At 32.4% G+C, this 24,408-nt stretch overlaps 1 protein-coding gene across 1 annotated transcript in view; it reads right to left on the bottom strand.

The window, feature by feature from the left end:
* Mp (collagen XV/XVIII-type protein multiplexin) overlaps positions 1-24,408 on the bottom strand; it is a 96,692-nt gene that overhangs the window by 60,154 nt on the left and 12,130 nt on the right. The window contains exons 5-8 of the mRNA XM_088235707.1: positions 20,995-21,201; positions 18,267-18,374; positions 9,828-9,929; positions 1,866-2,127 (exon numbers count right to left, since the gene is read on the bottom strand). Of these exons, the coding sequence (XP_088091833.1) occupies positions 1,866-2,127; positions 9,828-9,929; positions 18,267-18,374; positions 20,995-21,201 (679 nt within the window). The remainder of the gene's footprint in view (positions 1-1,865; positions 2,128-9,827; positions 9,930-18,266; positions 18,375-20,994; positions 21,202-24,408) is intronic.

Genomic DNA, 24,408 nt, shown 5'->3' with positions numbered 1-24,408 from the left:
TCCAATCAGCAAAAGAGCTAGTCTGAGGGTATAAAATTTATTATGACACAATAGTATTAATAAAAAATCGAGAATTATACAATACATTTCACTAACACAGGCTATAAAAGCTATTTTGTTCGGGTGTTTTTTAAGTACGCATATGTTTTGTATATTTTTTAGGTCATTAGAAAGTGAATTGTAGAACTTTATTGCTAGATATACAAAACCGTTTATCTTTCTGTTAGTTCTAGGTTGTTTGCAAGTAAAATTATTTGACCTTCTTGTATTTATTGTTTGTTTAATGCAGTTAGAATTTGATTGAATATTTGTCACTTTTTAGTAGGTACCTAAAAAGTCCACACCCGACATTCCCTTACTTTCCTAACACTACTCAGTTTAGATAGTCACAAAAATCCGATTGCTAAATATTAAAATGTGTGTTAATATGTATTCTTGAAGACAAGGTCTTAAAAGCGCCCCGCTAGTGATTGCAGGACAAGTGCTCTCATATGTTTCGCTGAGTCTCCTCTTCCAAGCCCAGGTCCTTAACATATCGGGCTATTTGATAGGGGGCAAACGCTTTATCATCTTCACATTTAACTAGAAGTCCCCAGAAGGAGTAGTTGCTTTTGTGATATAAAGCATCACATATTAAATAATTTAAGTAATTATTTTAAAACTTTTTTGATATGAAAGATACAATATTTTTGACCTAGCTTTTCATAAACAAGGTGAACATTTTACTAGTGTTTTTCTTTCTTCGCTCTTAGAATTGGGAAAGAGAAGGAATTTCAGCATTGGAACTGTGGACCTATATAGGTTCCTATATAGGAACTTCTCCGCATTTGCTTAGTAAAATCAAATGTAAATAACAATATTTCTATTTTCTCCTCTCAAATAAGTTATGCATCTCTGCCTTGTGTTTATGTAACAATCTTAATAATGCATTGTAGGTTAACATACTCATAATAGTATTGAAAATAATTTGTTTCACGTTTTCGTTTAAAATGCGGGAGACGCAGACTTTTGGAATAAATAAAGGCATAATATAATATGCAGGACTTTCTAGAAACCTCTAAACCTGTTGCATTTACAGAACACATGTTTATTTTAGAATCTGTAAAGAATTGAGATAAATATTTATTCTGATCCCCACGCGTATCATTGGTAAGTGAATTTTAAGTAAATTTATTCACGAAAGAATAAATAAATCGCTTACTTCCATTTTGCGTTCATTGAGTAATTTATGTTCTTACATAAATGAATAATATAATATACAAATCAAACAACCCAAATAAAGTAGCAAATCCAAATAAAGCAGGAAGTTTATTTATTTGTCGGAACAAATTTTTTGTCATAATCAGCATTACTTCCTTTCCGCACCTAACGGTGGATAGAACACTGCATTGGTACACCAAACGCAGTGTATCTTGATCACTTTTGTTACGAGAAGGTAAGATGATAAGTTTTACGCTTCAGGTACCAGTCCGGGGACTATTAAATTTTCAAGTGTAAAAATACATTTTTAAATAAATATTTCATGTCAAACATATCAGAAATCGAACCCAAAACCTCTGCATGGTGAGCAAACGCACTGACAACTACACCACGAGGCCGACTGAATACTAGATTTAACTAGATAGATTCATTTATAAACTCATTTCTTACATTTGTTTAAATTTACATCATTTGAATTATTTGTCTTCGGTGTGACTAATAATACAAAAAATGACAATGTATTTTCTAAATATTAAATGTTTTCTAATAAATGTATTGAAGGCTATGACTCACAGCGGGCTGCAGAGTCAATGATGGTGATAATGAGAGAAATGTTCACAATTTTCTAAAAATTGGTGTTAAAACGCCATAATGTTTTGACATACCTGTTCTTCCATATGGCCCCATTGCAGGATCACCATAAACATGTCCCCTGATCATCATGCCAGGCTCTCCCTTGGGGCCGACAATGGCCAGGCCCGGGGAGCCAGGCGGCCCGGGGGGCCCGGGCATAGGGATGTACTCCTTGGCGGGCCCTGAAGCCGTGCCCGGTGGGCCCGGAAGTCCCGTGGCACCTGGGGCGCCTGGTAGTCCGTCCACCCCTGCCGTGCCATCGAAACCACGTTCACCTTTATCACCTTTCTGGCCCTAAATTAAAAAAAATAAATTACATGACGGCTTTTATTATTTTTGACCGAATTGATCACGAAGTGACTCTTCAACTTCACATACGTCAACAGATGGAAGAATTGAAGGAGTATAGATAATAAAAGCATAATGGTGAATGTTACACAGTGTGTAAAGTGGCCACTTAAACCAGCCATTGCCATGTCATAACCCCTGTAGATGCCTAGACTTTTATATTACCTTCTTTTAAATGTTCTTCATCTCTGTTGCAATATGTTAACCATAGATAAATTCCAAAGTCAAGGTAGATAAAAATCTTGAGCAATTTAAATTATTTGTAAAAAAATGGCTACTTGATTTGGGTCCAGAGAACTGTCTTGAGATGGTCACCCCACCAAAGCAGTAGTATCCACACAGCGTCTCGATGAATATAATATGTCATATACTCGTATATTTGGCATTTGTGCGGATGTTGGGCCACCGGGAGCTGACAGTAGCTTGTTACTTGACCTAATGTCTGCACAGTGGTTAAGTATGTGAGCTGTACTAATAATATAATTTTGTTTTTCTTTTTCTTCTTTTCTATTTTTTTTTCTTTCTCTTATATATGTATTTTTTATATCTATGTGAATTTAAGTATGAATATGTTTTATTTTATGCATATATTTTAGACACCATAAGTATATATTAAATCAAGTAAATGAATGCCTCGACACGGGTTGTGCCCAGTGACGTACTCATATTAAAAAAAAGTCTTATGTAAAACGTGAATAAAAAAATAAAAATAAAAATTATAGAAATTTCAAAGAATTAATTTCAAATAGATTCCTTTCTTCATTCCACCTTACCGCCTTATAATGTTGCCCATTGTTGATAATTATTACATTTTATTTAAATTGTACTTTTTTTTAATTTAGGATGAAAAATTAGTATCTTTTTTTATTTTTAATCTTTTTGGCTATCTCGTCAAAAAAATGTTAATTGGTTGCTCCGTTAAAACGTGAAGGAAACACAAACAAACACACTTTTGCATTTATAATATTAGTATGGATTTGCATTAAAATACGTAACATGTATTTTTACAATGCATATACACAGTCCAGTACATAGTGGTCTCGTGGTAGTGTCAAGGACTCATTGATTAATGTTCTGACGTTCAAACTCCGCTCTATCACAACAAGATTCCTATTCTCTAGAATTGAGTTATTTACGACTTTAAAAAAAAACATTTAATTTTATTTGTATGCGAGTAAACATAATTACACGTTATTAAATACAATTAAATAAGACATAAAAAAACATGAAATGCATTAAAGGAAAACTCTAATGAGAATCTTTGGGTTCGCCAAATTCGTAATTAGATTTATATCTATGGAACGCATTTCTGCTCGGAGACAAAGCTTTGCTACGTAGGTTAAGGGCGCTAAATAAGTAAACAAGGTACGCGGTAGACGTACCTACTGGAATACAGTAAAGTATTAAAATATTATTTAATTATATACGCCAAGGAAAATATGAAAGGTTGACTAAATAGATATTATTTAAATTTGTTGCAACAGAGAGGAAAAACATTTTTGAGAAGGAAATATGGAAATCTAGGCATGTATAGGGCTTAGGCAAAGTCATAAATATTACACAGTGTGTAAAATGGCCACTTAAACCAGCCAATGACAGGTCATAAGCCCCGTAAATGTTTAATTTTAAAAAAAAGTATTACTCCCTAGGGAAGAGATCCAGCTAGTCTGCAAACATTTAGACATACTCCAATCATTGTTAAATATTATATTTTTATGTAGTACGTGAATACAGATGATCACACCTTAATATAGGCGCAAACGCTAAAATATGCCTAGCTGCAGCCAGAAATAGGTCTTGCAAGGATCAATATTTAAAAACAGAAATAGAGAACATTTTCGAGAATTTGGAAGTCTAGGCATTTGCAGGGTTTATGATATGTCATTGAGTGGTTTAAGTGGCCGTTTTACATACTGTGTAACATTCACCATTCTGCTTATGTTTGAATATGCATATTTCTTCGATTCTTCCAGTAAATGTCTAGACTTAAATAGTCGCTTTTCGATAATTTTCTTCAACTTTGTTGTAATACATTAAATATAAAGGATTCTTTAAGGGGCTAAATTCAGTATTTATATACAAAAATTTGGACAAAATCAAATTACTGTCTTAGAAGGATATTGTTGTATTTTTTTTTCTTAATCAGAAAGATTATAATCTAAAATAAATATTTTTAAACGGATAGAAAGCGCGAGTACTATTTTTCTAGGATTTACATTTACATTTTTCCGTGGGCAATTTTCATATAAATTTGTTTGGAGTGAATACATCGCTAAATTAGCCAAAAAATGTGATATAAGATAAACATTGGAGCTGGACGGACGTCGCGTCGCTTAAGGTATTATTGTTACATCTGTCTACGAAACGTGTTTTTGTGCATCGCATAAATTACTTAACTCACGCGTGGGCGTAAGCCTACTTTCTCTCCTTAATGAAAATATAACTAAAATAGTATTCTTGCACCAACTTTTAAAAAACCTTCCACTAATCTCAACACGACTTTTCCGTTTCATTTTTGCGTTGTGTTGTGTGTAAGAGAGCGAGGTAGATAACTTGAACTGCAATCCGTTTGACTCTACAAAAATGCTCAAATAGATCCCAAGACACACCCAATTACGTCACGCACAATCCATTAATTTTCATTACTGGAACCACAGTTTCTGGTCAGAGGAAAGGGAGATAATTACAAGTCTTCCATTAAGGGGAGTCATTTCTCTAGTGACTATTTATTAGGATTTTAGAGACGAGAATCTAACGAATAAAAAATATTTATTAAATTTGTTATTTTTATAGGGCCATATTATTTTTAACAAACCAAAGATAACCACGTTTAAATTGTCTAGTTTATTGAAAAGGCAATTTCAGATGTAAGCACATATTACGGAAGAAATATCTTTGTTCAAACAAAGACAAAATGGCAAATATTACGCAATGTGTTAAACGATAACCCATGACATGTAATAATCCCTATAAATGCCTAGACTTCTATGTTCCGTTTTCAAAAACGTTTTCCATCTCTGTTGTTTTATGAAAATAAATACAAAAGTAAGCTGACGATTTCAGGTTTTGAGGCAAAGACCCAAGGTTTTTTCCAAAGAACCCCCGCTACCCCAATTCGATTTTTCAATAGTGAGTTATTTACAACCCGTTGAAAATGGCCCTCAAAAGTGAAATATTTGGGTTTATCATAAGAACGTAAATATTTCATTAAAAAAAATTATGAAACATCTTAAAAAAAATTCGAGGTCGTGCAGAATGCAACGTTGAGAAATGAATTTTAGTAGGCAACTATGTACTTAATTTTACGTATAAAAACAGCTAACATTCGTTGGAGCGTATGGTGTTCACGAAGATCCTCCAGGCATCTCTGTCAGCTGCCAGCACCTGTACATCCTCCCAAGTCAGGTTCGCGTCCCGTAGTTCTGACACGAGTTGCCGACAAACAGTCAGCAGTTGGCGTCCAGGACGTCGAGAACATGATGCATTATGAAGTAGGCAAGCGCGGTTAAGGCACTCAGGAGGCATCCGCATTAAATGGCCAAGCCAACCGTATCGCCTCTGCTTGGTGACAGTTTTTACCGGAGTTTGCTGCGTCTATTCTCTAATTATTTCATTCCGCACAAAGTCAAACCTAGGCACACCCAAGATTCTTCTGAGACGTCTATTCTGAAAACTCAGTATTTTGCTGTTTTGGGCCCTAGTGAGGTGCCGCGATTCGCATATATAGAGGAGAATGGGTGTTATGCAAGACTTATATAGGTGGTATTTGGTTTTCACTGAGTAAATATCCAATCTCCAGACAGCCTTCATACCCCTAAATGTGGCGCCTGCCATTCCTAGCCGCACTTCCAGTTCTCTTTGAAAGCTGCCATTTTCCGTAATATTTCCTCCAGGTATTCTAAACTCTCGACCCTTTCGATGACTTGGTTTGACAGAGTCAGGGGTTTTTGGGCATCAAAGCATGAAATATTACACAGTACATGGGTTTTGCAATATTGATTTTTATACCGAGATCATTTAAAAAACTTTTTGCCTTAGATCATTAAATAAATGAAACTGTGTAAATAAACATATGTTATTTAATTGGTTGTCCTGACGAAGAGACGGGCACGTCTCGAAACCGGTAGACATAGAAAAGTCAGTTATAAGTTTAAACAAATATTTAATAACATTAAGTAATATGTATATATGTCTTCAACAAACATATTAAATACAATATATTCAAAAACTAAGATGAATAATTATTTACACAAAGGTATTTCAATTGAACATTGAAGGTTATTTCGGCAAAGATTTATTCACTGTTATAATAGTATTCTGAATGATCTATTGGGCGGTTTACAATGCAATAAATCTTTTATGTATATAAAGAACCAAACACTATGGAAGGAAAGTGATGTTCTATTTTCTTTACGCCCTATTCAGCGTGTAAAAGTAAAAGATGTGCGTTAGGGTGGGCTGTGTGTTAGGAGTAAAAAGTAGTGAATAAAGGCTAGAGGGCCGGGGATCGTGAAGAAAGAGGAGATTGAAAGCAAAGCAGAATTCCGATCCACTTTACTATTTACTACACAACAACCCACTTTTCTTACTTACAACACCTCTAACTGGTACTATCACCGTACAATTTACTTTCAAGGAAGCCGTAAGAGGAAAATGTGTGTTAGCATTCACAAGGAAGGGTTCAAAACTACCCGTATCTCATGTTCGAGGTAAGGGAAATAAGGATGCCAGTTTTATAAAAACATTTGATTAAAATAAAGAAGACTTGTAGGTATAAAACATGTTTAAGAAATCTAGAAACTTTCTTGCACGATAAGTGATTAAAGCGGTTGCTGTTAATACACAACATTAATTAATTTCATGTATAATTAATGATTTTGCAGTACAAGAAGAGCTTAATGTGGCTACAATTTGTTTATATAAGCAATGCTCTTCTAGCGGTGCTATTTTGTATGTAAATACGCAAAAGAAAAGTATTTTCTTCGGCCACGAGAGCGTTTGAAATATCACATCTTGACAGTTAAAAAGACGGATTAAACATGATATTTTTCGAAAGGAAAAACAATTTTTAGTGTGCGAGCGAATGAAAAATACAGTTCTGTGAGTTAGAACCTAAATCCTGGACGAGTGTTTTCGACTTGATGTCTACTCTAAAAAAATAAAATCCCAAATCAGAAAATCGAGTGGAGAAATCAGAAGTCCGCCTCGTAGTACGATGGTTAGCTCGCTCTCCTATCATGCTCCAATCATGCCTCGAGTTCGATTCTTAGGAAGGTCAACATGAAGTATTTATTATAAAAGTGGTTCTTCACTGCAATATCGTATCTTTCTAGACTGACACCTGAAGCGTTAGACTGATCATCTTACTTTCATATAAAAACTGATCAATATACGCTGCTTTTGGCGTGCCAATGTAGTTCTCTGTGCGCCATCGGGCATAGACAGGGGAGGGGTATGATAATAAAATTACGAATTACCATGTGTGGAATTATCAAACCACTAAAATCCAATATTAGTATGCAGCTGTTTGAATGATTTCAGAGATAACAAAAAGTAAATAATAAATAAATACTGATATGTGTAATTTTATTTGCAATACGTTAGTGCATGACACATTTTGTAGAGCAGATAACGTGGAGTTTGCTATAAAAAGAGCGTTTGAAAAGCCAAAATTACTGGGAAAAAATAAATAATCCGACATTTTAACAAAAAAAACAATGATAAATTTAAAACGATTTATCTGACTTTAAAGTTTTTATGCAAAATTAACGCGTTTACAAAATATTCGGATATAATGTCGATAGAAATTTGGATTTCATGTGATAAGTATAAATTTTAAAGTCATTTACAGTAAATTTTCTACCACAGAAAAAATAATAAATTAAAAACCTGTACAAAAGCTATGTTGCTTGACTCACACAGAAGTTTTCAGGTTTGATTCCCGGAGAGAAGACAAAAAAAAAAGTTTTTTTCTCAAGCCTGGGTGTTTTATGCTAACTCCACTTCTGTATTAAGGCCTCCTGGCTCATAAAAATAAATAACCAATTGAATATATTGATTAATTTTTATTTAAGAAAATAAACGCCAACAGAAAATCTAAAATGAAAAATAATGAAACCCACTAAGCCGCAAAGCCACCTTGTAATGTGTTTAATTTTATTTGAAGCGAGACATTTTATGTTCCATCGGCATCCATAAGTTAATTTGCGGTAGGATTATTCTCATTTTTGAAGCTGAAGTTCGATAGTTATAAAAAGTCGGTATATCTTACATATTTGTTTCATGTCTATTGTCTGAGAAACACTATTTTTATGAGCAAGTCATGCCGTACGCGCACTGCGTAAAATAACGAGTTTATCTTATTACACGCAATTAAGGGTATTGGTGTATCGAAGTTTATTGTCCTGGACATCTGTTTAGGTGATAAAGAAAAACGAATAATGTCCTCACTACAGCTAGATAAATACGGCTCAAAGATCATAAAGCGGTCGACATATCATTACATGTGGCAATACAAAGCACTCTCTCAAATTGGGTCCCTTTTTTTTATCGAAACGTGTATTTTATCTTTTTCCCAAGCCCACATTCTTTGGAATGGACCACGACAAATATAATATGAGAAATGTTAGATACCGAGAAGATATGTTGTATGACTATTTTAGTATACAGAAGAGGATCTGCTATATACCTAACATACCGAAATACAAGTATATTTATATTTGTGCAGAATCATAAAAACGTAAATTAATAATTTAGTTTAGTTTGATTGGAAATACTCCCGAGTTTCATCAAGGTTTTTTAAAATTAATTGGATTTTGGGAACAATGAAATTCGATTATTACGCAGTAAAAAGTTGATGAAGATTGGGAGAGTTTTCAAATTGTTTGAGCAATTTGTAAAATGTATTAAGTGGTACTTAATTTTGTTTTTTAAGCTTCTGTTGTAAAAAACAAACTCAACATCAAAACAAACAAAACATGCGTTGAATTACGTTACTCTGTCACTTGATTGAAAATCAACAGATATAATGATCGAAGAAATACGGATGTTCAAACGTAGGCAAAACGGTTATTGTTAACAGTACGCAGTTATGTTTATCGTTGTACTTGTGCCAGCAAATAAATTCATTACTTTTCCAACATTTATTTTCTAAACTGTAATTTTAAACTATTCGCCTTTCACTAATAAGTGCCTCCGGTACTGATTTAATATTAAAGACCTTACCTTGACCTAAATATAAAGGAATACAATATTACTTATTGCCTCTGGCAATCCAAAACTTTATATTTTTTGTCTTATATTCTTAAGTTATGTATGTGTTCAAGTGTTAATGATTTTTTCTGTTTGTTACTGAATTTTATTTAGTCATGTGTTAATAAACACAAGTGTTTTGGATGTATTTTATAAACGTAATTTTATTTTTTCGTTCTATAGATCAACGCGTAAAACATGTTTTTTTAATAAAATACCATACGCCCTTTACAATCCTAGACTTCCATATTTCCTTATAAAAAAGCTTTTTTATCTCTGTGTGTCTCAATCCTGATAGAATCTCAACATGCTGAAATACAATTATATCTATAGGGATTCATATAGATATGTTTAAAATATTTTATAATTAAAAATATGAAAAATTATCCACTTACCGATCCAAACCCAAACATCCCGGCGGGGGCAGAGTCTCCTTTTTCACCCTTTAGCCCAGGGGCTCCGGCTGGTCCAATAGGCCCCATAACCCCATTTCGTCCCTAAAAGAAATATTATTTTTTAAAATTAGAATTTCATGTCTACTTAGGCATCAATATTTGATGTAAAATAATAAATAATTTAGAGCTTCTCATTTCTGTCTCAAAATCTATTAATTCTTCACTATTTAACCCTTAATAGAACATAGGACACTTCTTTGGTAAACTCATTGCAGTTTTTTTTTTTTTTTTCTAGGAATTTTGCACTTAATTTGAAATTTTGGCAAAAATAAGATTTTCAATAAAATCATTATAATCACGAACTTTGCTATGTAAGTCTTTAAAAAAATATTGTTTCATTTAATTACATATAAAAATGAAAGTTTTATCTTTCATTGGAAAAAAAACCTATTATTTCAACTTATTTATATTTTATGTAAAAGATAGATTGTTTCTCATAAAAAAATAACCCTGCAATATTCAACCATTTTAATTTTTAATCATCAAAAACACACGTAAAGAACAAAAACCGTGTACAGTTTTTTTGTCTATTTCAAAAGCTTTTATCGAAATCTACTTTCAATTTATTCAGGGTTACGCAAAATCAAGTAGGAAGTCAATTAAAGTGGAAAAAAGATATATGCTATGTGGTTTAAGGCGAACAAATCAAACACCCTAAATAAACAAGGTAACGACTTTAAAATCGAATGTTTCCACGAAAAATACAAGTTGCCAAATGACATTTTAATATTGATGTATATAGTTAAAACAATGTTACAATATAGATTTCAACATTTGAATTTGGTAAAGAATCCAAAATAAAACACTTTTATTGGATTTAATTTTACTTTACTTTTGTCTTAAAAATATTATCAAACTAACTTAAAACTGTGTAAATATTGAATTTAGTTTGATAATGTCCTAACAAGACGATACGCGTCACATGTTTTAAAAAAAATTGAAAGTGTAATTAAATCGAATAAAAGTGTTTTATTTTGGATACTTTGCCAAATTTTAATATGAGTTCCTACAAATTATCTGCATACACAATAAATAGATTTTTACATTAATAAAATGTGTAAAAAAATATCACCATCATCATCATTCCCTTCCCGGATTTAACGGTGCATAGGGCACTGCATCGATAAACCAATAGCAGCGTATCTTGATAATTTTTGTTTCATAAATGTAAGATGATCTGGTGCCAGTCCAGGGACTATGAAATATTAGTGTGAAAATACCCTTTCAAATGAATATATAATATCAACCATGTCGAGAATCGAACCCAAGACTTCTCGCATGCTAGGCAAAAACGCTGACTACTGTACCACGAGGCCGAAAAAAAAAGGTAGCAAAATAAAATAGTTTCAACAAAATATGAATTATTGAATGAGGAACTTCAGCCCTACGGGAAATTGGATACAAAAAATGTTTATTTAAAAAAAATCGTACGAACTAACCGATGATATGAGAACTGAGAACGATATCCGGTTTGCTTACCGTAAATGAACCAATCAGAAGACAAACCTCTGACGTCATTAGCGGAGTTATTTCAGAAATATAAAACTTCAAAAAATCATAGCGCTGATATTACGATATGTAAAATAAAATTTTGGGCTTAGTTTAATAGCCTATTGACAAATAAAAAAAGACACTGAACTTCTCCATTGTTAGTTTTCAATTTTCGATAAATGAATTTCAAAACGCAGTAAAATAGTTTGTAACAAGTAACTAGTAACTTTTTTATGTAAGATTAGAACTAAACGGATTGTTTCCATTGTGTGTGAATAATCTGCGGAGGTCTCCCAAAAGAAAACCACGCTTGTCTACTTTATAAGGCATCGGATCTCCAGGTCTATGGCTGACAGTTCGTCAGCAGTCTGAACTAAATTGAAGGAGAAAATCTACGTCCTCCCGCAGCTGTAAGAGTACCGAGGGACTCTCTGTCAGCCACGCTTTTTTCGATTTTTTCACGGAATAATTTGTCGGTGATGTTGGCGCAACGTAAATTAAGGAGCAGATATCCTGGCCATCCGACACCAAATGGGCAAACACAACGGCGTTTAGCCGCTCGCCTAGAAAAGTATGGGACAATTCGAGATGCTGCCAGGTCTGCCTGGCCCCGGAGCAGCTGTTTTACTGAGAATATCGCAACTGTGGCTGAAGATGTCGCAAAGGACCCCGAAGTATTGACCAGGCGACGTGCCACGCAATTAGGCATTAATCGGCAGTCTTAACAAAGAGTTTTGCTGCATAACTTAAAGATGTTTCTTTACAAAGTTATTTGCTAAAATTACAAAAATTAATTGCTAGCTGTTGACCGCCAAGCCCGTGTAACCTACGTTCAAGCCATCTCGAATCTCGACAGCGAGAACGACAGCTTTTTATCGAAAATCATCATGAGCGACGAGCCCTTTTTCCATCTCTGTGGATATGTGAATGTGAATAAGCAAAATAATTACTTGTTGAGCACCAAAAATCTACGTGTAGCCTACAAAAATCCATTACACCTGCTCAAAACTACTGCATGGTGTGGTGTTTACGCTGGATGCATTATAGGGCCTTATATTTTTTTAAAACGCCGCTAGCCAAACGACTTCTGTTGATGACAAGCGGTAGAGAGCCATACTCAAGACTGTCTCCTTCCTCAATTGGATAAATTGGAATTGAAAAACACGTGGTTCTAACAGAATGGAGCCACGGGACATATTGCACGAGCCACAATTAATAACTCTGAGGGCTGCATTTCCGGGTCGCCTAATCTCTCGTTTTAGTGATGTGCACTGGCCGGTGAAATTGCCCGATTTAACCATTTCAGACTTATTTTTATTGGGTTTTATGAAATCACGCGTTTATGCCAACAACTTTCAGACTCTTTAAGCCCTCAAAGAGAATATGTGTCAATAATGCGAGAGCTTACCAGGAAGGCGTAAAATGCTATGGATGGACTACATCGGTACTGATATGACAATGTTGGAAGTGAGGAACTGAAGAAAAAGGGCAGCAAACCGGCAAGAGTGGAGGAGACTCCTGGATTCAGCCAAGGCTTACCAAGCACTGTCGAACTTATGATGATGATGATGACATTTATCAACTTTTCAAAATGCAAATGTAGGAGGTTGACAGAAAGAGAAAGATAAAAAGAAAGAAATAAAAAAAGAGAGAGTGAAATTTTTTTGTTAAATAGAATATTAAGGTAAGTGCAGTTTTTATAAATGTTATTAAAAACTCTAAATTAATAAAGAAAGTTTTTAAGTGTATTCTCTTGATTAGATTTTCATAACGAATTTGCGTTGCTGCCATTTCGAATACCGTTCGTTAATTGAGTAAACAAAAGTTTTGATGAATAAGATTTCAAGTTTGCAGAGGTTTAAATGACAGTCAGATGGGAAATTTCATAAAGGATCCTATTTATTTGAAGGCTAAGATCTGGCATTAAGATATGTAAATCCAGCCCCGTGACTCGGGGGTGAGAAAATCTAATCCCAATAACTAAAACTCTGCAGATCTTTTTTCAAAGAAGTGAATACAATATCAAAGGGAAAATCCCAAATGAATTATGGCGCTGTAGATAGAGATAGATATTAATAAAATTCTTACCTTATGGGCATTCTTCTCACCGGAAAGCATAAATAGAGAACCGTATAAGTGAAAATGAAATATTGAATTTATATTACAATGGTAAACGGTCGATGACGTATTTTCTTGAAATGTTGAAAATGCTTTAAATAGTTCGTTTTATAAAAATTATTTCAAAACAAATTCAACATTCAAGAAAAAGTGCGGTAGGTAGGAAAATTGATTTTCCCAAAACATATATTTACTTTAATATCCTACATACGCAATAATATGTAAAAAAAAATAAGTGGAGTATTATTTTCATTTATATTTTACCTCTACTATGCATAATATCGTCACCCACAAATAGTTGATTTTAGTTTTTAATGCATTTGGTATAATATACGAGTATATTGTTTTATCATTAATTCCAACGAAGAAAAAAAATGCAATTGCTACGTTTTTTTGGGGACACGTATTGTGGTCACTCATATTTTGAGAAAGTGTAGTATTTTTGCACCCTCGCGATTATTTTCGCGGTACAAAATAAATGACCGCAAAATGTTTAATAAAGTGTAATAAACCAGTGAATAATTATTGTATTTGTTTTATTTTAATACTAACATTTCGTATTATTTGTTATATGGAAAAACAACGGATATCACCGTTAGTGCTTCTTATGATTCTATACATCGTTCGTGAGTATCAAATAATTACGCATAGAATATTTTTTTCACATTAACTGCGATGTTAAATGCTGTATGCAATTTATAGTATTATTTATAAATTGACGTTTTTTACGAAGCGTAATATCATATGTCGTTCATAAAATATTTTTCTTTACGTCGTTTTCAAAGTATAATATATTTGAATGAAATTTTTGAGTGAATTTTTACGAAAAAAAAAACAAAACATTTTTTTTTTGGTAAGCATATATAAAACAAAAAATAAAAATTTAAATAAATATGCATACCAATTTTATCAAAATCCGTCAATATTTAGATTTATTCTTAATATTTAGACTTTCAAATCCTTATCCAGTAAAATCGTGCTTTGTTGGTTACGATATTACACGTATGTATCATCAACATGATGTTGATTTATTAAACCCCAACTCCATGGGACTAAGGTCTTGGTTTGAGTTGAGACAAATAATGTACTTAAATAATATAGTAGTAAACAACAATAATATTATACAAAACAATATCATATACAACATTCAAAAACGAGACAAGGACAATCGAGACTAATAAACCGGGGACTGAAATTATACATAAAACTACCTGACAAAAGTAAACAAAAGACTAAGGCAACCTTTACAAAAGATGATATTTTTTTATCATTAACAATAGAATATGAATTTGAAAACGGAAAAATTATTTTGTTAAATAAATGTAATCCGTAAGAGTTTGTTAATAAATTTTCAATAAAAAAAATCAAAAACATCATTGAAAAAGGACATTAATTTGCATAAACAAAACCAACTCAAATATTCGAAAAATCATCAACCATTGACTCAAATCCATCCCCTCAAGAAAAATCCAATCTTGAAATCCTCTTTTGAATTTATTTTGTCCTTGAGAGCTTTATACTCTCTTCCTCCCAAAATACTAACCATATAGTAAAACATTATGTTATAATTGAATTATGAAACAAGTTTTTTTTATTGTTCATTAAAATAACCGTACAATTGTGCAAGTTTGATTTATGTACGCATTACACACATATTTTCTTTTTCATTTTATTCATTAACCGCAGCGTACCTTGGTAATTTTTGGTCACGAAGGAAAGATTATCAGTCTTACGCTTCAGGTGCAAGTCCTTTTTCTTGTCAACTATTTCGAAAATAAAACTTGATTCTTCTTGCGTGATAGACAAACGCGCTGCGCATTTTTTCAAGAGGCGGACATATTTTTTAACGTTGCCATATTAAAAAGGAGCATTCTGCAATTTTTCATGCATGTTGAATTTTCAACGCTTTTGAAAAGTTTTGTAATCATTTTTGCGAATCGTTCATATTCAATCAATTCAATTCATTGAAGAACGGTTCACTTTCCTCCTTTTCTCGATCCAATGAAGTAAATTCTACATGCTTCTGGATCACCTTCTTTCAGCATAAAGATGCTGAAGGCTACTAGATTACAGAAAGTTTCTTCTAGCAGCTTTTCTCATTCAGCGACGAGTAATTTTTTCTTGTGCTCGTATGTAGGCACCGCCAAAAAAACTTGTAGGTTTAGATGTTTGTGGATACATGGGAGCTCCTACCCAGTTGGAGGTTGACAGAAGAGACGTTGTTTGGGCTTGGGGCGTATTTATTAAATCTTGAACAAATAAATTAACAGAGAAAACTTCGTAGACGTTTTACATTAAATCACTGGGCACTGAACTAGACGACATTTCAGAACTATCTAAGGCTGTCTTAATTGACTAAAGATGTTACAAATTAAAAATATAGATATAATTATTTTCCAGTTTTCATTTTAATTCCTAGTGGTAACTTGTGGTCATGTAATACTTCCGTGTTTCTTAGCAATTTTATGGCAGCTAGTATTGGCACTTTGTCGCTAGTAATAAAGGCGTTTTGACTATCTATTGTTTACACACAGGAAATGTATGAATCTATTTCCGATCTTTCAGATGACAGTAAGTATTCGTTTTCGGGTGAACTTGCAGTTCCACAGACCTAAGTCCTTAGATGTGGTGTGCGGTATGTGACGAGTAAGCTATCCGTTGAATTTTTTTAGAAATATTTGAGTTTTTTTTTATTTTACATTGTTATTCTTTTACAAGTGCGTGTACTTCTCAAGGATCAAATTATTTGAGAAATTTCCGCATAAATACACTTTATTCCGCAAACAACAAAGTAAATATTACACAACGAGTCAGTTCCCAAAAGTAATTAATTCACCTAAGACTAAAACTGTTCAAGTTTTGTGTGAACTTTTGGAAAATGAAACCATATGTTTGTTATACAAAATCTAAACAAATTTCAAAACAAACTTTGATTAATATTTAATACACATGATGGAAGTTTGAAGAAACAGTGTGAGTATTAAAAGACTTTGCTATCTGAAATTGAAATGGTGGAAAGCTGACATTATAAAAAAAATTGCACAGAGCACAGCCCTAGGGATCAAAATGGGGTGGGTGGGTGACAAGCGTGAAAATGAATGCTATTTTTTTCATTTCACTAGTGTGTCAATAAAATAAACATAACATGATAAACGCTTCTGCTTAAAAAATTTCAAATTTAGAAGGTTTCCTCCAAACAAAATTATTGTCAGTTTTGTGGTAAAACCATTTTTTTGTCTCTTTTCTCTCTGATTATAATTTGGTTTTTACATTAATTGAAAGTGAGTTATTTTTTAGTTCTTAAACGTTTTTGTTTTCAAATTGCTCAATACGAACAGTTATTCTACTGCTAAATGATATTTGCTAATTGCTATTTAAATATTAATATTTCATGTTTAAATTTGTTGCAACAGAGAGGGAAAACATGTTTGAGAAAGGTTTATGGGAGTCTAGACATTTACAGGGCTTATGACCTGTCATTGGCTGGTTCAAATAGCCACTTTACACACTGTGTAACATTCACCATTCTGCCTATGTCTGAACATCCACATTTCCTCAACTATTCAATCTGTTAACTTTTGTGAAGTGAAGTAAAAGAACTAAAACCTTTGTCATGTGGGTGAGATTCATTCGGTTGAACCGATTCACCTACTAGGAAACGCCTGAAAACAATTTTCCAAATTGAAATATAAACAACTCCCCTGGGATAAAATTCAGTCAGTTTGCAAGCATTTGGACATACTCAAAACATTGTTGAATGACGATTTTCGTTTTAGGTGCCGATAATGAAATTCAGTAGCATTTATAATTATGAAATTTAAATGCTGTCAAAATGCGATCTTTCAGACAAAGACAATGTACGAAAGGTGCGCAAATGTCTTAATTCATGCAGTATGCAAACCTCAGACAAGCGTTATCGACAAAACTTGGAAAGAGGTGCTGCGTTGGTTTGGACACGTTGAGCAAATGAATAGCCAAAGACCGAGTAAAAATATTTACGACGCAAATGTTGAGATTGTTGATGGATGCAGAAAACGACGAAGACTAGGAAATATTTCAGATAACCAAACTCAACAAATACTTGAAGATGGACAAATCAAAAATCGGTAAAATCTGCACTCGTGCATCAGATGTATGAATATATATGAAGCAAGGCCTGTATGCAAAGACAGAGTGGTGTGGTGTTTTATCCCCTCTGTCTGAAAGAGGTTGATAACTTGTATTTTACTATTGTTGGATTTAAATTCTACAAGTTTTCGAGTTTATTTATTTTCAATATTTGTTTTTTATTTCATTCTTAGCTTTTTATTTTTATTTTACTAATTCATGTAAAGATACACAATAACATAATAACGTATCTCTTAGTCTATGAGACCAAGAGCTCTGTATTGAATTGGGATACAACATAATAGAAAGTGGAAGATACATATTATTAAAGAATAATACAAATAAACATTAAAACATGAACATAAATTTTAGTAAGTATCTGGACAATACGCTTAATAGTTCTATATATAACTATATGCAATGGCTTGCAGCAGCCTCTTGCAATGGTTTTTTTTCTTTAGACAAAATCCAAACTTGTACACTTTCGGAGAACTTTATATGTAAAATTAACGATTACCAGCTCATCAATATTTGGTTTTATACGCGTCTATGCAAGCGTGACTGGTAATTTGCTATTTTTCTAAAAAGAAATTAATAAGTAAATGATGATAAAAATGATAAGCAATTATCAATTCTTCTAAAATTGAATAACGATTTCCTTACCGTCCATCCAGGTAATCCCACTTCTCCTATCGTTCCTGGTTTACCAGGAGGACCTTGGAGTCCCGGTTTTCCTCTTCTCCCTCTTTGGCCAGATTCTCCCTTGTCTCCCTAAACACATTAATCATAAGAATAATAAAAACAGGAATACCATTGTTAATCATATGATTTAGATACATTAAATATACGAGTATTACGACATTCAGTAATTTTATTGCCTAAATAATTTTATCCAAACGAGCTATAATTAATCATTTCTAAACATATTACTTTCCTCAATTTGATAGGAGACTCATTGGCTAAACCGCGCTCATAATAATTTCTAGCTTATATTTATTTGTTTTTTTTTTTTTTTTAAATCATTTTAGCAATGTTAATCATTTTAGCAATGGACAGTGCACCGTGGCGCAGTTGGTTAGACGGCTATCTGTGAAACGGGCGTCGCGAGTTCGATTCCCGCCAGTTGCAAGAAAAAAATTCAAGAAAGATTTTTTTTTCAATTGGTCTGGATGTTGTGGTGCATTTTTTATTACCTTCTTCCATATCCCCTCCATCCCACCTGCTGACAAGTCTCAAAATAGAGGCTTAGCAAGTTATTCCTTTTAAAAAAAAAAGTGACTTCATATACGAGTATGTCAAATAAAAAGTGCTCCTATAGTGAAAAAAAAAAGAATATTTTTTTTAAGTCTTCAAGTAAATGAACAGTTTACAACATAGTTGAAGAACATTTTAAGGAAGGTAATATAGAAATCTAGGCATCTACAGCCCTAACGACCTGTCATTAACTGGTTTAAGTGGTCACACCAAACAACAACATTCATTATTCATTCACCATTCTGCCCATATTTGAACATCTTTATCCCTTCAATTCTTTCATCTGTTGATGTTTGTGAAGTTCAAGAGCTGATACATTTTTTTATCCGTGTAAATTCATTTCATTGAGTTATATCACCTACGTAATGGCAACGCCTTAAAATGTTATTTTTTCAATTTCTATACTACTTCGTGGACCAGGTGGATTTATCAACAATATTTTGAGATTGTCCACATTTTTATATTACCTTCTATATAATGTTCTTCATCTTTGTTGTAATATGTTATTATTACCAGCTCCCCAAAGAGTTGAATCCAGCCTTTGTCTACAAAAATTTAGACAAACTCAAAATATTGTTGTCAAAGTAAAGGATCCAAAATACAATCATCATCTTAATAAAAACAATTTGTACACAAAGTAACGTTTTTTTGTATGTTTTTTTAAAAAGAAACTAAACGTAAATTGAGCCCATTTTATGCGAATAATTCATTTCTTACATAACATTAATCAGTATAATCTAGAAACCTTTATCCCCGCTTCTTTATGTAGAAAGCTAGTTTTTTTATTAAAATGATCGAAACAGTTCAGTAAAAAAATACACAAAAAGCTAACAGAGCTGAAACTTTAAAAGGAAAAATTAGAATAATTAGGTAATGTGTATTGTTGTTATTTCCAATAAATAATACAAATAAAATAATCTTTGATAAATACTGCAATATAACGACACTATTTAAAACGAAGTTTTTATGTTATATTATTTTACAACTCACAACAATCTTTTCGGACACTCTAACGATGATTCCAGACTAACGGCGATTGTCCGATAAAAAGTAAGTAAAGTAGAAAGCAAACTAAACAGTTGTCTTAAAAAAACCGGTAGTCATTAAGGTGATTTTCGTATATTTTCCTTCAGTTTAGCAATTACTGTATAATGATTGGTTGGTATCAGATTAAAAATGGTATTTAAATTCCTTTATTACTACTTTTCATTTGCTGAATCAGATTTTTGCTGGGAAAACCTTTGAAGAACATGTTTTTAATTAACCTAATTAACTTAAGGGTACCTGGACGGTATTGGGTTTAAAAAGGGGTTCAAAGGACCAGATCCGAGAGCTTGTTTGACTGCTTACAAACAAATTAATTCCTGGTGTTAAGATTTTTTTTAATACATGAAAGGAAGCTAGAATTTTTCGGGAGAAGCGAAAGGTTTTTTAAAGTAACTTCATCAAAAGTTTTCGAAAATATTTTACTATATAATATTCAAATATTTTTTTAGATATAATGATGTAATTCAAAACCACTTTGATTTTTTAAGCTTAAGTTTGATCGTATTTTTCGAGATTTGTCTCATAAAAGGTATTCATAAGAAACCAAAACAGTTAGTTTGTGTTTTTTAATGAGAAATTTGAAAAACAATATATTTTTTTTACACTGCAGTGCAACGATTTAGTATTCGGAAGAAAAAAATAGCATGTCACTTGGATGTAATTTGTGTTAACCACATTACAGAGAATTGAGGAAAAACTTTCATAATATTATCAAATATCGAGTTAGTAAATCTAAAAAAAAAAAATTTTCAGGCGTTGCCTAGTATATAGGTGAAATAATTGAGTTAGATGAATCTCACCCATAAAAATAAGGTTTCAGCTCTTTAACTTTACAAACATCAACAGATGAAATAATCGAAGGAATATAGATGTGCAAATATGAGCAAAATGATGAATGTTATACTGTGCGTTAAGTGGCCACTTAAACCAGCCAATGACAGGTCATAAACCCTGTAGATGCCTAGACTTCAATATTACCTTCTAAATGTTCTTCATCTATTTTATAATAACCAGCTCCCCAGGGAGTTGCATCCAGTTCTTGTCTACAAAATTTTGGACAAACTCAAAATATTTTTTAATTATTTGTTACCTTAATGGTGACGAAATCGTTGCCGGTCGTCATCGTTATGGGGCCCGGGGGCCCCCTCTCCCCGCGGTCTCCTTTGAGCCCCAACAGTCCCGCCGGCCCTTCGATTCCTGGCAATCCCGAGGGCCCGATTTCTCCCCTATCCCCAGGTTTTCCGTCATTGCCGGGGAAGCCTTGAGGCCCCTCTGCACCCCTATTGCCCTTTTCACCCTGGTGACATGGAAAAAACAGTTGTTTATTTTACAGTTCAAAAAATAATAAGCTAATATTTATTTTGTCGGTAATAACTACATGGGACATTTTTTTACTATTTGTATCTTCTTTGAATTGATTAACAGTGGTTTGTCTTAAATTATAGGTACTTAATCGAGAATTGGACGTAATCATCGCAAATAAAAAATAACTTTAATTAATTAAATTCATAAACTAGGATGTTAATTCCAGATCTGCATTTTACAGTCCTGTAGTAATACATAAAAAATATTTACATTTAATACCAAAAAGACGTACATTTGGATCAATTTATTGATTAATTTGAATTTAGTTTTAGAAAGAAACAATTGAAAGATATCAATAATGTTTAATAAAAACCAATAAAGCTTATTAAAATAAATTTTATTACCCGATGTTTTTAAAAAGTTGAGTGACACGAAAATCTGTTCTTAATCAATAATGGATACTTACAATATTTTGATTCACAAATTACAACAGGGATAGAGAATACCTAAAAGAAGAACTATGGAATTCTAGGCATTTTCAGGGCTAATGGCCTATCGTTGGCTGATTTAAGCCACTTTTCACACTGTGTAACGTTTACCATTTTGCCTATGTTTGAACACCCTTTTTTCTTCAATATTTCCATTTGTTGATTTTAGTGAAGTTAAAGAGCTGAAACCTTTATTGTTGCCACTTAAACTAGTCAATGACAAGTCGTAAGCCCTGTAAATGCCTCGACATCCATATTTCTTCTTTAAGGTATTTACCATCCCTGTTGTAATTTGTTAATCTTAATGACTCCTGAGGGGGGGAAATCCAGTCTTTTATCTACAAACGTTTGCACAAACTCAAATATTGTAACTATATTTTGAGTTTATTTAAATGTTTGTAGACAAAACACTGGATTTCACCTCCTAGGGAGTCATTAGTCACTAAGGAGAAGAAATAGGGATGTTAAAATATAGTCAAAATGGTAAATGTTGCATAGAGTGTAATGTGGCTTCTTAAACCAGCCAATAAAAGTTCATAGGCCCTGTAAATGCCTAGACTTCCAATTTCCCATCCCTAAAATGTTCTCTATCCCTGTTGATAATGAATAAGTTTGTCTTGACATAATGTCAATTATGACACTCATTACCCAACAAATTCATATTCATCCCTTGCTCTCCGCCCCTTTTTTCAACTGTGCCACAATATTTTTTATTATAATCAGTACACGTTGGAGTCAACTTCTAATAGCGTGTGTCCTAACAGCACTTTTATATTTTTGGGCAACTAATATGGTGAAGTAAGATTTGAATATAAGTAATGATCTTGAATCCGATAGACATAAAGGTCGGTATGTGGTTGTACAAAAATATTTACTGTCATTTATTTAAAATAAACTTATTTTTAACTTATATTTTAATATGCGAAGGATTTAAGGAACCCCTTTATTATTGTGGAATGAAATATCGAAAAATTATATTTATAGAATACAATAGGTAAAATACTGTAATTTTTATTTTTTTTTATTAAAATATTATATTTCAAATACGTTATGTCTTCATCAAAGAGAAATTTCTTAAGGTATTTTTCAAGGTATTATTGTTGAATAAAATATCGGAAAAAATATATTTATAGAATACAATGGGTGAATACCGTTATTAAAATATTATATTTCAAATACGGTATTTTTCAAAATGCACCATAAGAAAAGCCTTAGATGTTTATTGAAGAAACACTCTCTATGCGTGGTGCTTTTATTTTGCAAAATATCAATTTAAGTATTTTAAATTAATTCAATTCTTTCATTTTTTCAAAGGAAGAAAGATATTCCGATATGTTTTGAAATTATTGTTAAAAAATCTCGTACATATTTATTATAAAACATGTTTTTGTTCATTTCAATATCTGAAGAGACGTGATTACATTCCCAAAGAAAAAAAATATGGAAGTCTAGGCATTTATAGGGCTCCGGACCTATCATAAGCTGGTTTAGTGATGTGGAAAATAACACCATAAACCAGTCAATAGCCTCGACTTACGTATTTCCAATATATTTCTTTGTTTCGTTTAAAACATGAATTAAATTGTATCGAAAATTTAAATGTACAAAGAAAACGCGAGGATGATGCCGGTTCGTTCTGATCTAATGACCACGAACACATTCTTTTCAGTTTACTAAGATCCTACTTTTAGTATCTTCTCCATAAATTAAATGATGTTTGGTCGGGTCTAGAGTAAATAATTGGATGCGGTATATCCACCATTTTCCGTTTAGGAAAATATTTTCTCTCCTTTAGAACGTTATACCGAGCTTTTTCTGAAAGATTCGCTATGCCATTGAGAAATGAGAAATATTCACCATCATTGATCAAATACAGTATTTTTGTACGAGTATCTTTCTAAATTATGTACAAAATTATTATTTTATTAGCTGAGGTACTAAATTTTCTTGTTTATTCATTGTAACCCTTTTTTTTTTTTCTTAATCCGTATATTTTGTTATGCATTAATATTATGTTGTATCAGAAATATTTATTCATAAGCACGTTTTCGTTTTCATAATAAGAGTATTTTTAAATCGTATTATTCATGTTAAATTGTTTTGTGAGAGTTTTAAAATAAAATGAAAAACGTAAAAAAGATTTTTTATAAATACACTACAATGTCGACACAATATATCGATGTCAAAAGTATATTACGAAAATTCAGGGGCGTGAAAAATTAGGAAAATTCAAAACGTTTTATCTGATCTAATTAAATTTACTATGTATTTTTATTGTTATTTATTGTGGCTTGACACGGGCATAGCCTAAAAAGTCTAAATAAGTTCATAAATATTTAATTTTGTAATTTTGAATGAATTAATAAATAAATCTCGTTACAAGCGACCCTTAACAATTCGACATACCATTTCGTAATTATTTGATGTCTGAAGTAAATAATTTATTAAACACTAACAAAGTTTCCTGGTGAGGTACAATGATAATAAGACTTTAACAAGGTTAGATTTTCACTTTCCTTGTTATTATTTCTGAAATCCTTTGAAATTCATTTTTTCATTCGTACCGTTTCAATTTAAATTTAATTTCCGTATTTTAAGCTGAACGTTTAAGACCAAGATTATTTCGCTGAAATATTGTTGGCGTCAGTGAAAATTTTACGTTGGTGCGTTCGCTTAAGAGCTAGATGTTTTCTGGGAGAAAAATGTACTTT

Source organism: Micrasema longulum, unplaced genomic scaffold, assembly GCF_059751315.1.
Source record: "Micrasema longulum isolate JH-2025_06_02 unplaced genomic scaffold, ASM5975131v1 h1tg001425l, whole genome shotgun sequence".
In the NCBI taxonomy this organism is placed as follows: Eukaryota; Metazoa; Arthropoda; class Insecta; order Trichoptera; family Brachycentridae; genus Micrasema; species Micrasema longulum.
The sequence above is the reverse complement of the archived record's forward strand: the minus strand, read 5'-3'. Positions and strand labels throughout refer to the sequence as shown.